The sequence below is a fragment of the Hyla sarda genome, chromosome 1, assembly GCF_029499605.1.
Source record: "Hyla sarda isolate aHylSar1 chromosome 1, aHylSar1.hap1, whole genome shotgun sequence".
Classification (NCBI taxonomy): domain Eukaryota; kingdom Metazoa; phylum Chordata; class Amphibia; order Anura; family Hylidae; genus Hyla; species Hyla sarda.
Genome location: NC_079189.1, coordinates 328,590,052 through 328,607,334, shown reverse-complemented (window position 1 = coordinate 328,607,334; position 17,283 = coordinate 328,590,052). Strand labels below are relative to the sequence as shown.

The 17,283-nt window shown below is 39.6% G+C and overlaps 1 protein-coding gene across 5 annotated transcripts in view; it reads right to left on the bottom strand.

The window, feature by feature from the left end:
* LOC130273130 (thioredoxin-like) overlaps positions 1–17,283 on the bottom strand; it is a 67,907-nt gene that overhangs the window by 18,626 nt on the left and 31,998 nt on the right. The window contains exon 1 of one of the 5 annotated variants that reach the window (XM_056519463.1): positions 2,477–2,547. The exons of 3 other annotated variants lie outside the window; for them this stretch is intronic. In XM_056519463.1, coding sequence (XP_056375438.1) covers positions 2,477–2,503 — 27 coding nt within the window. In that variant the 5' untranslated portion in view covers positions 2,504–2,547. Of the gene's footprint in view, positions 1–2,476; positions 2,548–9,843; positions 10,158–17,283 lie in introns of those variants that run through there. One more of the 5 variants, XR_008843884.1, reaches the window with a different exon arrangement.

Below are 17,283 nucleotides of genomic sequence, written 5' to 3'. Positions count from 1 at the left end.
TACCCCAAACAGGTGGCATTATAAAATACTCACTCCAAATAACAAACAAAAAAAAAAATGAAAATAAAAGTTATAGAGGGTCAAAATATGGTGATGCAAATCAATTTTTGAAACATAATTTTGATATCATAATTTCATCCACAAATCATTTTTTTTTTTTTTTTGGTTTTGCAATACATTTTATGGTAGAATGAAGGTTAGCAAATAAAAGTACAACTTATTCCACAAAAACAAACTCTTATATGACTCAATAATAAAATAAAAATATAATAAAATTATATAAAATAATGATGTAGAAAAAACCCTATGCAAAAAAGTACTACAACAAGATGGGTTAGGAGGTACTTTAGGAATGGTGGGAATATCTTTGTGGTCATTATTAGTATGTGTAGGTACTAAAAGGACATCTATATTATGTGGGGGCTTATTTTTGGGGTACATTATGTGGGAGGCACAAAATGGGCATTTTTTTGTGTTGGGAATTACATAGGGGATCTTGTTAGAGACATTAAAGAGGACCTGTGGCCAACCCCCTAAAATCGATTTTACTGTAATTAAATAGCTTAGGGTACCCTGGTCACACACCTTTTTACAGATTCTTTATATGCCTTTGGTTGAGGGTTTATAGTTTGTCTTGCAATTCAGGGAATCTGTAAAATGGTCGTGAACTTAGGTTTTATAATGTGAGTGAATGGAAGGTGATGGTCAGGATTTTATTGTGTTAAGGGTATACTAAGAGAGCACTAGTACACTGTAGGGACCACTCATTAGGAGGGACTTATGTGGCACTATTACTGTGTAAGGGCAGTTGCCTCTAACCTGCCACCCAAACTTACTCTAGTACCTTAAAATGTATTTGTATGTATAAAGTGATTCTACAATCTGCATAACATCAACTTTGAACAATGCAATGAGTATTTTTTAGTCACACTGGTATATGTCCAAGTCACAGAGGAGAATTGCCAACCTAATTCTAGTCATACTGGCCTGCCTTTATCATGCCTACCCAGGCATGACTGAAATCCCCAAAAGCAGGGAACGGAAGCATCACTATGTGAGAAACAAGTATTAATTAAGCACTATTAATTTTGGGGTAAATTTAGTGAAAGACAATTTATTTCAATTTAACTAGTGCCAGAAAGTTAAACAGATTTGTAAATTATTTCTGTAAAAAAATCTTAATCCTTCCAGTACTTATCAGATGCCGTATGCTCCAGAGGAAGTTGAGTCGTTCTTTTCTGTGTGACCACAGTGCTCTCTGCTGCCACCTCTGTCCATGTCAGGAGCTGTCCAGAGCATGATAGGTTTGCTATGGGGATTTGCTCCTACTCTGGACAGTTCCTGAAATGGACAGAGGTGTCAGCAGAGAGCACTTTGGACAGTCTGAAAAGGACAACTCAACTTCCTCTGGAGCATACAGCAGCTGATAAGTACTGAAAGGATTAAGATTTTTAAATAGAAGTAATTTATAAATCTGTTTCACTTTCTTGAACCAACTGATTTAAAAAAATGTCTACCATAGTACCCCTTTAAAGACACTTTAATACACAACAGGCACAGTAAGTTGGATGCAAACGTACAAATAAATATGTACAAGTAAATATAGTCCCTATTTGTGTATATGGACGGGCCTGTCCATCAAGCCTTTTACACCAAACACTGCTTATTGGTAACTAAATTAAGGATTTACTCTAACCAGTTCATAGTTTTTTCTTTTTCATGTCAATTTTCACCATTGACACCATATTTCTGCTCTACTGTGCTTGTGGTTTTTTAATTTTAGATACTTATATCATGAAAGCTTGCAAATTAACATCTTAGTTTTTGTTTTCTAATAGTTATGGAAATAGGTATCATATCTGCAAGATCAATATTTGGTTTCTTTTACTAAATATATAAAAACTTTTTCAATTGGCTAACAAAATACCACAATAGCCATCTCCTGTATGTTTATTTTTTTATTTTATTTTTTTTTAATTTATTATCAAAAGGAGGGCTTTTGGCACAAAGTAGAATATAACATTTTTTAAAGACATATTAGGAAATTAATATTTTTTTTTCCTTCTGCTGTCATTAAATCTTCCTTTTTTGATTAAAAAAAAAAGATGTTTGGGTCAGTTTATCTCCCACACGGGATGTACAAGGAGCCTTATATGTCTTTTGTAATCACTACTCATATGCTTAAATTATCTTATCTTTGTTGTTGCTTAGAGAATGTCTCTTATGTCAAATCTGAAGAAAAAAAAACTTAATAGGGCTATATCGTTAGACAGGCAGCTAGATAGATAGGTATGAATGTGACCAACTATGGCCGCACTCCCAACCAACATCTTAATACAGTACCTACTGAATTATTTGAATGTTTAGGAAAAAGGTTTGCATTTACAGGAATACAAGTTATCATGATAAATTGTTTAATGATGAATATGTCACCATAAAATATACTAAAGACACAAGAAAACGCAAAAAACTTTACCTCGTCGCTTATTTCTATCATAGACATGATTCGTTTTTTTCTTTGTATGTCTCCACGTCTAATTCTTTCTATGAAGATGTTGCAGCACGCTCTGGATGCTTCTTTCTGTTTCCTGGTATTTGTGAGTATTCCAATGACCCTCAGGGAAACAGCCCAGCCCATTATTATGAAATACAATACAATTGGTAATGTTCTTCTCAATATTTGGGAGTGGCACAGATATGTGTAGGTGTTAATTCTTATAAATTTGGGGGATTTTGTGTACAGGAGAAGCAAGATCCCTAACCCCTTTCTAGGCTTTTTATTAAAAACCAATGCATAATAGAACAATAGCAAGTCATGACAGACATATACACTGAAAAGTTGGCAGGTATACAAGTAGAATAACTCAATCCAAGAAGAAAATGAAAAAATGTTGCACTCACCATTATAGTATAGTGATGTTGTGAATTGTTCGCTGACGAACGGTTCCCGGCGAACTTCACTAGTTCGCGTTCGCCTCGCCGGGCGAACATATGTGAAGTTCGATCTGCCCCCTATTCATTAACATTGCGGTAAACTTTGACCCTGTGTGTCTCAGTCAGCAGACACATTACAGCCAATCACTAGCAGACCCTCCCTTCCAGACCCTCCTACCTCCTGCACGGACGCCATTTTACTTTCATTCGGCATGCTGTACGCTTAGAGAGAGGAGGGAAAGTGAAGCTGCTCTTGCTGTAATAGGGAAAGCGATAGCTAGGTGGTTCATTCAGGGTCCACTAAACTCCTAAACCACTAATATAACATCTGCTTTAAGGACAGCACCCAAAAAAGCCCTTTTTAGGGCTCAAATATCAGTCTGTGTGTCTTGCAACAGCTGGAGGCATCCTGGTTGGGAGGGAACCACAGGTTAAAAGGGGTACTTCGGTTGAAAACTTGATTTCTTTCAAGCAGATACAGTATTAGAAGGGCTCAAAGATCAGTCCGTGTGTTTTGCAACAGCTGGAGGCACCCTGGTTGGGTAACCTTTGGTTAAGGGGTACTCCGCTGGCAAACTTTTTTTCAGTCCAGCAACTACAGTATTAAAAGGGCTCAAACATCAGTCCGTGTGTTTTGCAACAGCTGGAGGCACCCTGGTTGGCTAACCACTATTTAAAAGGGGTACTCCGCTGGCAAACTTTTTTCAGTCCAGCAACTACAGTATTAAAAGGGCTCAAACATCAGTCCGTGTGTTTTGCAACAGCTGGAGGCACCCTGCTTGGGTAACCACTGTTTAAAAGGGGTACTCCGCTGGCAAACTTTTTTTCAGTCCAGCAACTACAGTATTAAAAGGGCTCAAACATCAGTCTGTGTGTTTTGCAACAGCTGGAGGCAGCCTGGTTGGGTAACCACTGTTTAAAAGGGGTACTCCGCTGGCAAACTTATTTTCTTTCCAGCAACTAGTGCAAATCATATTTGGGGTGACCTTAGTGTAAATTTAAAAAAAATAAATAAAAATTTGGGGCTGGAAAATAAAATCAGTCACTTCACTTCACACTTGGGAGTCTTTTGGCCTTCAGGGCTTATTGTCACACTAGTGCAAATCATCTTTAGGGTAACCGTAGTGTAAATGAAAAAAAAATACCTTTTTTGGCTGTGAAATAAAATCAGTCACTTCACTTCACACTTGGGCGTTTTTGGGCCTGCTGGGCTCATTGTCACACTAGTGCAAATCATATGTGGTCACGGTGTGACCGTAGTGTAAATTTGAAAAAAAAAAAAAACTTTTTTGGCTGTGAAATAAAAGCAGTCAGTTCATTTCACACTTGGGAGTTTTTGGGCCTGCTGGACTCATTGTTACACTAGTGCAAATCATATGTGGTGTGACCGTAGTGTGTATTTGAAAAAAAATAAAAACTTTTTTGGCTGTGAAATAAAATCAGTCAGTTCACTTCACACTTGGGAGTTTTTGGGCCTGCTGGGCTCATTGTTACACTAGTGCAAACCATATGTGGTGTGACCGTATTGTAAATTTGAAGAAAAAATAAAAAAACTTTTTTGGCTGTGAAATAAAATCAGTCAGTTCACTTCACACTTGGGAGTTTTTGGGCTTGCTGGGCTCATTGTCACACTGGTGCAAATCATATGTGGTGTGACAGCTGGCTTGTCTGAATTCATAGCCCACCAGCTTTTAAAAAAAATGTAAAAAAATTTACAAAAAAATAGCAAAAATTTTTTTACAGCTCTTGCACCACACCCACCTGTATCAGGTGTATATTAGGTGTCATGGATGTTTCAAATCCTGCAATGCCTGCTGAACTGTTCACACAGAGGCATATTCATAGTGTAGGGTCCATCCCAATGAGGTCACCTTATCGTGGTGGGATGGTCCAAGCTATTTGGCCGCCAAATTGCAAGCTAAGAACCTCACTATTCATAACTTCCTCATTTTATATTTTCATTTTTTGCACCATAGCTGTATAGCTTTTCATGTTGTATCTATATACTCATGTTTTATCTATATCTTTGTGCTAACAGTGTGCTGCTGTATTCTCCTGTTGCTGTATATTTTAGCCCAGCAGCTGGCACCTGCTAGCCAGGTCCATATAATAGTTTGTAACCAATAGTGCAGGCTAACTTATCCTTTGGCTAAAAAAAATTTTTAGCTATTGGAACACCGCAGTGGAAGATACCTGGCCGAAATTTAAAAAATTTTAACAAATTTTGAATAAAAAATTAAAAAAAATAGCTCAAATTGTTTTTTTTAGCTTTTGGGACACCGCAGTGGAAGGTACCTGGCCAAAATTTCTTTGCACAAAAGGCAATCCCCAACCTGTACTCGATTGTGCAACAGGAAGTAATGGCATGTCTGGCACACAGTGTTGGGGCAAGGGTCCATCTGACCACTGATACCTGGTCTGCAAAGCATGGTCAGGGCAGGTATATCACCTACACTGCGCATTGAGTAAACCTGGTGACGCTGTGCAGGGTTGCCTTGGTGGATTTTGAATGAAGACGGGCCTCTTGAAGCTGATTGGTCGCCTGCTGCTGGATGGTATGGGGGCGCCCAATCAGGGACGTGCCGCACATGGCTGTGTACAGTTACGCTGTCATAGGAAAAAGTCGGTGAGGGGATGTCATCCAAACATGGGCATGGGGATGGTAGGCTTAACTCTGATTGGCTGTTCGGGATGTCGAGTGAGCCAATCAGAGAGGGGACGTATGAGTTCAGGTTGCAAGTCTTTGCCGCTGGTGGTGGCAGGCTGTCTTTCAAATCTTTCAGCCAACTGCTGCTGGGCAGGTCCGGGCAGTGACCAATCAGGTTAAAGAAGTATAATTCCTATTTGGGGGATTCCTAGAGGCATCGGTGGCAAATCTTTTTTGAAGAATTCGACCAATCACTGCTGGGCAGGTCCGGGCGGCGACCAATCAGGTTAAAGACGTATAATTCCTCTTTGGGGGTTTCCTAGAGGCATCGGTGGAAAATCTTTTTTGAAGAATTCGACCAATCGCTGCTGGGCAGGTCCGGGCAGCAACCAATCAGGTTAAAGACGTATAATTCCTCTTTGGAGGATTCCTAGAGGCATCGGTGGCAAATCTTTTTTGAAGAATTCGACCAATCGCTGCTGGGCAGGTCCGGGCGGTGACCAATCAGGGTAAAGACATATAATTCCTCTTTGGGGGATTCCTAGAGGCATTGGCGGCAACTCTTTTTTGAAGAATCCGACCAATCACGTTCCGTCTGGGTAAGATGGCGACCAAGGATGACTTGCGTGACTTATCCGCCACACACTAGGGTTCAAGCCGCAATGTTTTAGGGCACTTTCTGCCTGGGAAACAAACAGAAACAGTTCTGGTCACTCCTATAGCAGCGGCTGCGACAATACCAGATTTTCCAGCCATGTGTACATGCCTAATTTTTCTGGCCTCTGGTGCTGCACTTTTTCTGGTGGTGCAATTTTTCTGGCCGCTGCTTTCATCTTTATTTGATGAAAATTTTTATTTTGAAAAGGATTTCTTTGTGTGTTTCTCCGTCCTGCATTATAGAGTATTCTATAATATAGAGTATTCTAGTATCCTGTTCCTTTATGGTTTAAAACCAGACTCTGCATCAACTATGTAATTTTCCATGGGAGTTTTGCCATGGATCCCCCCTCCAGCACGCCACAGTCCAGGTGTTAGTCCCCTTGAAACAACTTTTCCATCACTATTGTGGCCAGAAAGAGTCCCTGTTGGTTTTAAAATTCGCCTGCCCATTGAAGTCAATGGCAGTTCGCCCGGTTCGCCGGTTCGCAAATTTTTGCGGTAGTACGCGTTCGCCGTTCGCAAACCGAAAATTTTATGTTCGCGACATCACTATTATAGTAGCCTGAGACCTGTTCAGACATAATTCATCATTCTGGACAGATAAAAATACAGAAACGAGGACAGCAGGATAGAATAAAGGCCGCAAGGGAGACGAACACCAGGGCGATACTGTTATACACCTGTTTGCGCTTTCTCAAGCCCTTCAAGAAGGGCTTGAGAAAGTGCAAACAAGCGTGAAACACTGTGTAGTTGGACCATCACAATCAACAAATAATATATTCATCCAAACTTATACCAATAATGTTTCAAAAACATAAAGCAAGCTCTACAGTTCTAGGCTGAAAAAAGGACTTAGGTACAAGTCTCAGACAGATGATCATAAAAGGAAGCTTTTCACAGTAATGTTGTGTTACCAGTATTCACTCTTGTTCTACAAAGTGTCCCAATATCACAGTTCATGATAAACATACGAAGAGCAGACCCTTGTCATGGATATACTCCAATCAGATTTGATATATATATTGCGGATATTCTCCAATCAAGTTCCATATTCTATTTTATTCTGACGTGTTTCTCCCTTCATATGTACATGTGTTCCTCAGGGAACACACACACACACACACACATATATATATATATATATATATATATATATATATATATAGATATACATATATATATATATATATATATATATATATATATATACATAAGGGGACTTGAAGCTGCAATTGTATGACCACTGGACAGCCAAGGCGGTTGACTACACAGCATTTCCTTAGGGTCCGATTGGGCTATTGGGAAATCCATTGACCTGATTGGGGCAGGGATTCCCTTTTGATTACCCACCTGTGCTTCAGTTATTAATGTCCCCTCATCTCCCCCCAGTGTGTCAGTTATCATTGTTCCCATGCTGATCCCGTCCTGCAGATGTCTTCAGTCGGTGCTCTGGTATGATATGACTGTTACAACCAATCAGCAGCCTCGCTGTGATGCTCCGTACTCCTAGGTTTGGAGCGTCACTGCCGAGGCTGCTGACTGGCTGCTGACTAATGTCCGCTGCTCCTCTGTAGATGGAGGTAGGTAAAGAATTATAATTTTTTTTTTTTTTTAAGATGGACAATCATTGAAAAGAGCTGACAAAAACCTGGATGCCAACATGAAATTCTTAGTTGCCATAGCAGCCTGACACCTGGGATTTGTTAAGCTCTGATGACTCGCTGTTAAGCTATTTCCCAAAAGGCAATAATCATGACTACAATCATACTGTGTCTACTACCTGAAATTTATATGAAGTGAGTTCCAAGATAGTTTTAACTTATATTAGTTTAATTACCAAAAACTATGTCAGAATTAAAAATCATAAAGACTTTTGTGTTTAAAAAGGAAGAAGTACTGTATTGTAATTCTGTAACTCTATAGATTTATCTTTTTATTTTGTAACTCTCCATGTTCACATGTCCAGAATGTCCACACGGAAAATCTCATCACAGACATTCTGGAGAGTGTGGGTGCAGGCATGATATGCCGGCACTAGGGCTGCACAGGAATGTGCCATCTCATAGACGGCTATGCCTTCCGTGTGGTGTCTGCTGAAAAAAATGTAAACATTCATTCTTTCTGTGGACACGAAAAATGACACAGAAATTCCAGACTCTGAAATCTCCAATCTCCAATCGCTGCTCCAGAATCTCCAATGTGGAACTCCGTCCGGAAACTCCAGACGTGTGAACATGGCCTTAAAGTGTTCCTGTCTTTTAAAACTTTTGACACATTAGACAGACATTTCAAAGGTTTTGATTTGTAAGTCAGTGTCTGAGTATTCAGACCCCAATTGCTCTCTAGATGTTGCCAGCAAAAGTGCACTTCACTCCCTAGCTGGAAAAGATCTCAGAAACTAATAATGGGGCTTGTCTAGCCTTGTTGGACAGAGATTGTTGCCAGCCAGTGAGTGAAGAGCACTACCACACATTTCTCCCTTTGGTAGCTAGAGATTGGTTGGGTCTGAACACTCAAAACATGACATGTCTGTCAAAAGTCTTTGGAAATGACAGTCAACATACACATTAGACATGTGTAAGATAAACTTTTTGATGAAACCATCCAATCATCTGATGTCTATGTCCAACTATCCTCAACAGTAAATGTGAAAGAGAAAGAGGATTGAGTATATTACATTTTAATTGCTACATCCTTTGTTTGCTAGATGGGTGTATCAGGAAAGATAGTTGTCACAGATGATCGTTTGGCCAACAGCTATTAAATTAATAGTGAATATATTCTGGGGGTGGTCTGTTTATCCAGGAATTTATTCCTGGAGCAATTTTTATCCCTAAAATTAGAAAATTCACCTCATGGTCTTTTTTTTTTTTTTTTACTCCCTTTAGATAAACATGATAGGGTAATAGGCTGAACTGAAATGTAGGCATTTTTTCAGCACTGCAAACTATGTAACTATGCTAATTGCTATGTTCACGTCAGCATTGTGAAGCTTCATTAGGGAGCCCCATTGCAAATACTGAATGAAGCTAGGATGAAGGTTGTGACAGCAGATGCTCATTCCTGTGTTGCATAGTGTAAGCCATCCATAGAGAATGTAATCTTCATAATGGTAAAGTTATCTCTTCTCTCCTAACACAGGATACAGTAGTATTATAGAGAATAATATCTACCCCCTTACTACCTTGTGAATTTAGTGTTACAGAGTGTAATATAGAAGCTATAGCCATAAATAAAATTAGGTGACGCATATTTACCTCATCCTGGCCAGTGAATATTCAGCCAGACTCTAAATGTACTCTAGATGATGTACTACTAGATGTTCCTGATAGGCCAGTGTAGCAACTGTATCCTGCAGTCTGTTTGGATGTACAGTATATTCACTGTGTGTGAGGGGAACTGAGCACCTGAGCATGCCTGGCAAGAACAGGAAACTGCCTACAGTACGTATTCCATGGCAACAAGCAAAAAAAAAGCATCCAGCCTATATTCCTAGGGCCGGCCTTCAAGTATCATGAAACAACACTAATATTATCTTTTTCCATTGACCATGAGACATTGGACCCCAAATCAGAATGAAGACAAGAAGCAGATGTGGAGAAAATAGGCTGCTGTGTTTATTTAGGGTTGGCATAATTAAATCAATTTAGTGAACCATTATTTAGCATCAGTATTAAATCATACCATTACTCGAACAAATGGACAACTCAAATCCTAGTTTCCCCCAGCAGTGGGGCAGACACAAACATAGCAACATTCATAGGGTGGGAAAGAGAGGCGCTGTCTTTTCTTCTTGACCTGGAGTTTCCAAAGATGCTGGAGAGATGCAGCAGCTGGGCTTAAACCAGCCTTCAGTTCCCTCCTCCGCAAGGGAGCCAATCAGTGTTCAGCCTGTGGAGGAACCAAGGCCTCACAGCTAGAATAAGGTAGAAAAAAAAAAGGAGGTAGTGTAGAACTAAATCAAAATATAAATGAACCTTACACTGTGTATATACAAAATGTGGAGGCCCTGGTCCTCATGAAAAAGATGGGGACCCTTTACATAAGGCTTTTAGGTTAATTTTCATCACTCAGATCTTGTATCTTTCCAACTCCTAGTAATCCTAAAGAAGATTCTATATGAAAGTACACTGTGTAGCTTAGTTAATTTGTTCCCTCTCATTTTGTAAGAATCTAATGCCTACATTAAACATATGCACTTTATGCAATTGCTCACCTTTGATATATGTTGTATTCTAGATGTTCAAAATGTATTTTGGAAAAATCTTTTTCTATCTAACTTTGCTCAAAGTACAGTTAAAGGGGTACTCTGGTGGAAAAAAAAACGAAACCACCATTTTTTTTTGCCTCTGAGCCCTTTCTACTCCTTTCACCTTCCTCTTCCTTGAACCTCCACAGACACAGCGATGGACTTGGTGAGTGCGGGATTTTCCATCTGGATTATAGTTGTAATTTACAAATCTGTTTAACTTTCTGGCACCAGTTGATTTGAAAAAAAATAAAAGTTTCCACCGGAGTACCCCTTTAAATAGAAAAAAAAACCCTATACTTCTACTCCTCTCTCCCTCGCCACTAAAGCTGTCTCGTGTTGGTCCCCTGCCGAGCTGCAATTATCTGTGTATCTGTGTAGCACAAGGAACTTTCCAGTCAGCCAATCAGTGACTAAAGCATGTCCTACCTCAGCCACTGATCGGCTGAGCGAGAATGTCCTTGTGCAACACAAATAAAAGGAAATGCAGGGCACAGAGAGCGAGACAGTATTAGTGGCACAGAGCCAGAATGGTAAGTATAGATTTTTCTATTCAACTGTGCCATGAGCACTCGAAGATTTAAAAACAAAAAATATAAGATTTAACCCCTTAAGGACTTTCTGGTACTTAAGGACCCAGGGAGTACCTGTACGCTATGGACATTTACTTTCACCACTGGTAACCGGCCAGTAAACGGAATGCCTGCTGAAATTATTCAGCAGGCACCCCGTGCAAACACCTGGGGTGGGGGTCCAAAGACTCAGGCGATTTGTGGCGATTTGCGCTAAATCGGGTCTTCGGTGACCCAGAAAAAAAGGGTGATAGGTGCCATCCGAGACATAACTGCAACCCCCAGCATGCATGGACAGCCAAAGGGCATGCTGGGAGTTGTAGTAGTGTGCCTCCAGCTGTTGCATAGCTACAATTCCCAGCATGCCCTTTGGCTGTCAGTGCATGCTGAGAGTTGTAGTTTTTGCAACAGCTGAAGGCACACTGGTTGCGAAACACTGAGTTAAGTAACAAGATTTGTGTTTTGCAACCAGCATGCACGGACAGCCAAAGAGCATGCTAGAAGTTGTAGTTTTGCAACAGCTGGAGAGTACATTTACACGGGCGGGGGTTTAAATTGAGTTTCTCGCTGCAAGTTTGAGATGCAGCAAATTCTCCGCTGCAGCTCAAACTCCCAGCGGGAAACTCGCTGTAAACCCCCCGCCGTGTGAATGTACCTTAAAAATACTACACTACACAAAATAAAAAGTAAAACACCACATATACACATACCCCTACACAGTTACCCCCCCTCCCCCCAATAAAAATGAAAAACTTCTGGTACGGCACTGTTTCCAAAATGGAGCCACCACCTGTTGCAAAACAGCTGGAGGCACCCTGTTTGGGAAACACTACCATAGGGTATTTTTGGTATTGGAGGCAAGTGTAATTCTTGCATCCTGGTCTGTCCCAATGCAAATCCCTAATTTAGGCCTCAAATGCTCATGGCGCTCTCTCACTTCGGAGAATTGTCGTATTTCAAGGCAACAGTTTAGGGCCACATATGGGGTATTTCCGTACTCGGGAGAAATTGCTTTACAAATTTTGGTGGGCTTTTTCTCCTTTTACCCCTTATGAAAAGGTAAAGTTGGGCTCTACACCAGCATGTTATTATATCACGATATTGCAGCCCCTATAGATAACTAAATTGTTAACTTGGGGCGAGGTGTGATGTCATGAGGTGGTAAGGCTATGATGTCACGAGCTCCAGGCCCGGCTCCAGTGTTTGGAACAGTTTATTCCAAACGCAGAGCAGCGGAGTACCCTTTTAAGGTCATAAGGGGCTTGGTCTTTAAGTGGTTAATAGAATTAAAAAATATAAATAAATAATAAAATTAGAAAGTATTTCGGCTGCAGTGATCTGATTATAGCTAGTATCTAGAGTATATTAGTTATTAATATAAATAGGGTAAATACATATACTTCAGATGTTTTTTTTTTTTTATAAAGCCGCAAATCTTAAAGGGACAGCTGTTTCATGTGTCAAGGAATCAACTGTTACAACAGGCTTATAAAAAAAAACAATAAAGTTCAAAAATCCCAATATATTCACAAATGGGTTATAATAACTAGAGCTGGCTTTTATTAGATTCATAAAAAGAAGTGTAGCATTAGAAGGTCATAGCTATTTCCATCAGAGCAATGTTTAAGGTTTTTATACACTAATAAAATAGCTAAGCAGGCCCATGTAGTTCAGATGTATTGTGCTTTAAATGCATTTCACACAGTATGGACCCTTTGCTACAATAATTTGTTTCAATTATAATCATCCAACAATGCCACAAAAGGTATATATTTCATAGCTGCAAAAAGAAACTGTAATATCAATTGGATATTTTGTTTCAGCAAATAAAGTATATACATTGTAGAATGCAGATGCAAATCATAAAATGTTGGAGTATCTTGTAATACCTTTTTTTATTGGACTAACCGAATTTTGTAGAGACAAGCTTTCAGGATTCCTCCCTTTATCAAGTCCATTCTATATCTACAAAATTCTGTTAGTCCAATAAAAAAGGTATTACAAGACACTGCAACATTTTATGATTTGCAACTGCATCACTGGACTAATAAGGCTCCTCAAATGTACTACATTGTAGAATGAAAAGTCATGTAACATTCTAATATATTCTGTGTATCAATCACTCAAATATTTTCATGTTTTTATTTTACAATGACTATGATTTATAGGCTGAAACTGCAAAGCCCATTTAATACAGCGAGAAGGGAAAATAAAAATATCTCAATGAAATCTGCAAAATAAAACTACTTTTCGTAAGCAAGGTGTAGAGCACAGACTGCCAGTAAATAGCATATTGTAAATCTGCCAGGCTGATATTAATGGTTACGCCCTTAACCAGAAGAACCAGTTATTTTAAATATCATCCATGTAAAAAGACCTCAGATACTAAGATACTAGAAAAGCTTACCCTTACAGTATTTATTATGAGTGTTTCTGGTCCATCTGCTCATATTATAACTTTCAAGATAAGCCATAAAATAACAAAAGGAAAAAAATGATCTGTGGTTAACATAGAACTGTTATTCATTGTTATTTTTATTTAAAATCTTTATGTATAATATACCTTTGTATTTGTCATTTGTCACATATTTCCTGGTTTTTCACATATAATTTCCTTTCTATTTCCTTAAAAAGGAAAAAAAAAGGTGGTTTCTTAAAGGGGTACTCAACTGGAAAAAAACATTTTAATCAATTGGTGCCACAAAGTTAAACAGATTTATAAATTACATCTATTTAAAAATCTTACCCCTTCCAGTACTTATTAGCTGCTGTATACTACAAAGGAAGTTATTTTCTTTTGAACTTCCTTTCTGTCTGACCACAAGTTCTCTCTGCTGACACCTAAAATGTCCATTTTAGGAACTGTCCAGAGTAGGAGTAAATCCCCATAGCAAGCCTATCCTGCTGTGGACAGTTTCTGACATGAACAGAGGTGTCAGTAGAGAGCTCTTGTGGTCAGACAGAAAGGAAGGTCAAAAAGAAAAGAACTTCCTTTGTAGTATACAGCAGCTGATATGTACTGGAAGGGTTAAGAAGTTTACAAATCTGTTTAACTTTGTGGCATCACTTGATTAAAAAAAAAAAGGTTTTCAGTGGAGTACCCCTTTAAGGACAATCTTGATTCTGCCTTGGGTACAAAAATGAAATTCATATCACATGGGCAAATGTAGACAGTATTTCAAGATAGAAAAGGTTGGAGTTTCTGGAAGCCTAAAAAGTTTTTTATTTTCATACATAAGTTACTTATTTCTATATAAATATAATATTTTTATAATGCCCCAGTTAGATTAGAACAATTACCGGTATGTTGTCCACAAAAGTTCATAGGTAGAAACAACACCACGGCACTTCTAGGGTTAAGTAGCTGATTAATGCTCTCTGCTATAGGTAACGCTTGATTAGTAGAGTGGTGCTACTGCGTATGAAAACATTGCAAAAGAATGTACGCAATGCACTCACTCTTCGTTATCCGGTCTGTCAGACCTGAAGAAGTGTCAGTAAAACAGTCTGTCGTCTCCACTCCCCCTGCGCACCACTACCCTCTTGGCGTTAGCACCGCTTGATCTGCTGCAAAACCGCTTTCATGATGATCATGGATGTACAGCGTCAATAAAGTAAGAAGACAATGAACGTTGTCAATAGCCCTTTGTGGTCACACAATGTAATTGGGCTCCTCCAACCTGTAATATTTGGGTCCAAAACTGTAAATTAAAAGTCCATGTAAAAAAAATATATTATAATAATAATTTGGATTAAGTGTCAGTGCTGGAGAAAAACATAACAATATAAAACATTACAGGTTCTGGCCAATGCGTTTAACCCCTTCCCGACCTATGACATACCAGTACGTCATAGGTCGGTTTAGGGGAATATAACGTCGGGTCCGCGTCATAACCGGCAGATCCTTGCTGCTATCAGCAGCTGACACCCTGCTGGTAATGACGGACATTGGAGATGGCTCTGATGTCCATCATTGAAATGGTTAAATGTCGTGATCAACAGCAATCACGACATGTAAACATTAAGTGCCGATTATGCCTGGGGTCTAGGGGAACCATCTGCAATGTAACCACGGGCTGTAGATGGGTTGCCAGGGAGGAACGAAGACTTACCCGTCCTTCCTGGTCCTTGGTGGATCAATGATTGCTTAGGGCTGCCTTTGGCAACCCTAAGCAATTGAGCGGCAAAAACATAGATTAATGTGATGCAATAATGATGACTGATAATAAGCCCCTAAGGGGCAAAAAATTTGTAAAAAAAAAATCCTCTCCAATAAAAGTTCAAATTACACCCCCCCCCCCACCTTTCTCATTGTTAAAAAAAAAACACTGTAAAAAAATTATTAATAACAAACATATTTGGTATCGCCGCGTGTGTAATTGTCCGAACTAATAAATTATGATGTTCCTGGTACTGCACAGTAAAAGGTGTAAAAGCATTAGAAATTCCAAACACCAAAATGTAATAAACCCTAACATAGCTCTGTAAGTGGAAAAATAAAAAAGTTATAAGGGTCAGAACATGATATTGAACACATTTTTTATTTTTAGTTTTTTAAGTTTTCTATTTTTTTTTTTACCTTAAAATGAAACAAAAATTACCCAAGTTTGTTATTACTGGAATCATACTGACCAATAGAATAAAGATAGCATGTCAAATTTACGGTATTGTGAACCCTGAAAACATTAGTGCCCCCACAAAATTGCGCAATTCCATATTTTTTAAATTTTGCCTTTTTTTTATTTATATTTTTTTCTGGCTCCGTAATACATTATATGATAAAATAAAGTGTGCCAATAAAAAGTACAACTTGTCCCACAAAAAGAAGCCCTAATACAACTTTGTCAGTAGAAAAATAAAAAAAGTTATGGGTCTTAGAATGTGAGTAGCCAAAAAAACACGAGCCAACAAAAAAAGATTTGCTGGGTCAAGAAGGGGTTAAATGAATAAGATCTCAAACTAACTCAAACCACAGACCAAGAGCTCTAAATAAATTCAGGACCCAGACCTCTCTATTTAACATACACACCTCACATAGACCAGTACTCATCTGCCTCTAAAAGCTGTTACACCGATGCCTCTACCCTGTGTCAGTCACTACACTGGTAACCCATTCAGTCCAGAATACAGTACAAAATCCTCCCTCTCTCCCACAAAGCTCTCTGCAATGCTGCACCTTCCAATATCTCCTCCCTAATCTTTGTCTGCCATCCTTTATGTACAAATATGTACAAATCTGAACCTCTCACTTCCGTCTTTAAGACTTCTCTGAAATACAATGCCTGAAACTCTCAGATTTATACCCAACATCCAGTTTAACCATGCCCTAAAGACACATCTCTTTAAGCAGGACTATAATGTTCCCCTATTGGTCTCCCCCACAATCACTGCCCCCTGAGACTTCAGGAATACTATCAGACAGAGAGGGCACAGAGGAGTCCTATCAGACAGGATAGATCTTAGAGGTGTCCTAACAGACAGGAGAGAGCACAGAGGAGTACTATCAGATAGGAGAGAGCACAGAGGAGTACTATCAGATAGGAGAGAGCACAGAGGAGTACTATCAGGCACGAGAGGGCACAGAGGAGTCCTGTCAGACAGGATAGAGCACAGAGGAGTCCTATCAGACAGGAGAGAGCACAGAGGAGTACTATCAGACAGGAGAGAGCACAGAGGAGTGCTATCAGACAGAAGAGAGCACAGAGGACTCCTATCAGACAGGAGAGAGCACAGAGGAGTGCTATCAGACAGAAGAGAGCACAGAGGAATGCTATCAGACCGGAGAGAGCACAGAGGAGTACTATCAGACAGGAGAGAGCACAGAGGAGTACTATCAGACAGGAGAGAGCACAGAGGAGTACTATCAGACAGGAGAGAGCACAGAGGAGTGCTATCAGACAGGAGAGAGCACAGAGGAGTACTATCAGACAGGAGAGAGCACAGAGGAGTACTATCAGACAGGAGAGAGCACAGAGGAATACTATCAGACAGGAGAGAGCACAGAGGAGTGCTATCAGACAGGAGAGAGCACAGAGGAGTACTATCAGACAGGAGAGAGCACAGAGGAGTACTATCAGACAGGAGAGAGTACAGAGGAGTCCTATCAGACAGGAGAGAGCACAGAGAAGTCCTATCAGACAGGAGAGAGCACAGAGGAGTACTATCAGACACGAGAGAGCACAGAGGAGTACTATCAGAAAGGAGAGAGCACAGAGAAGTAC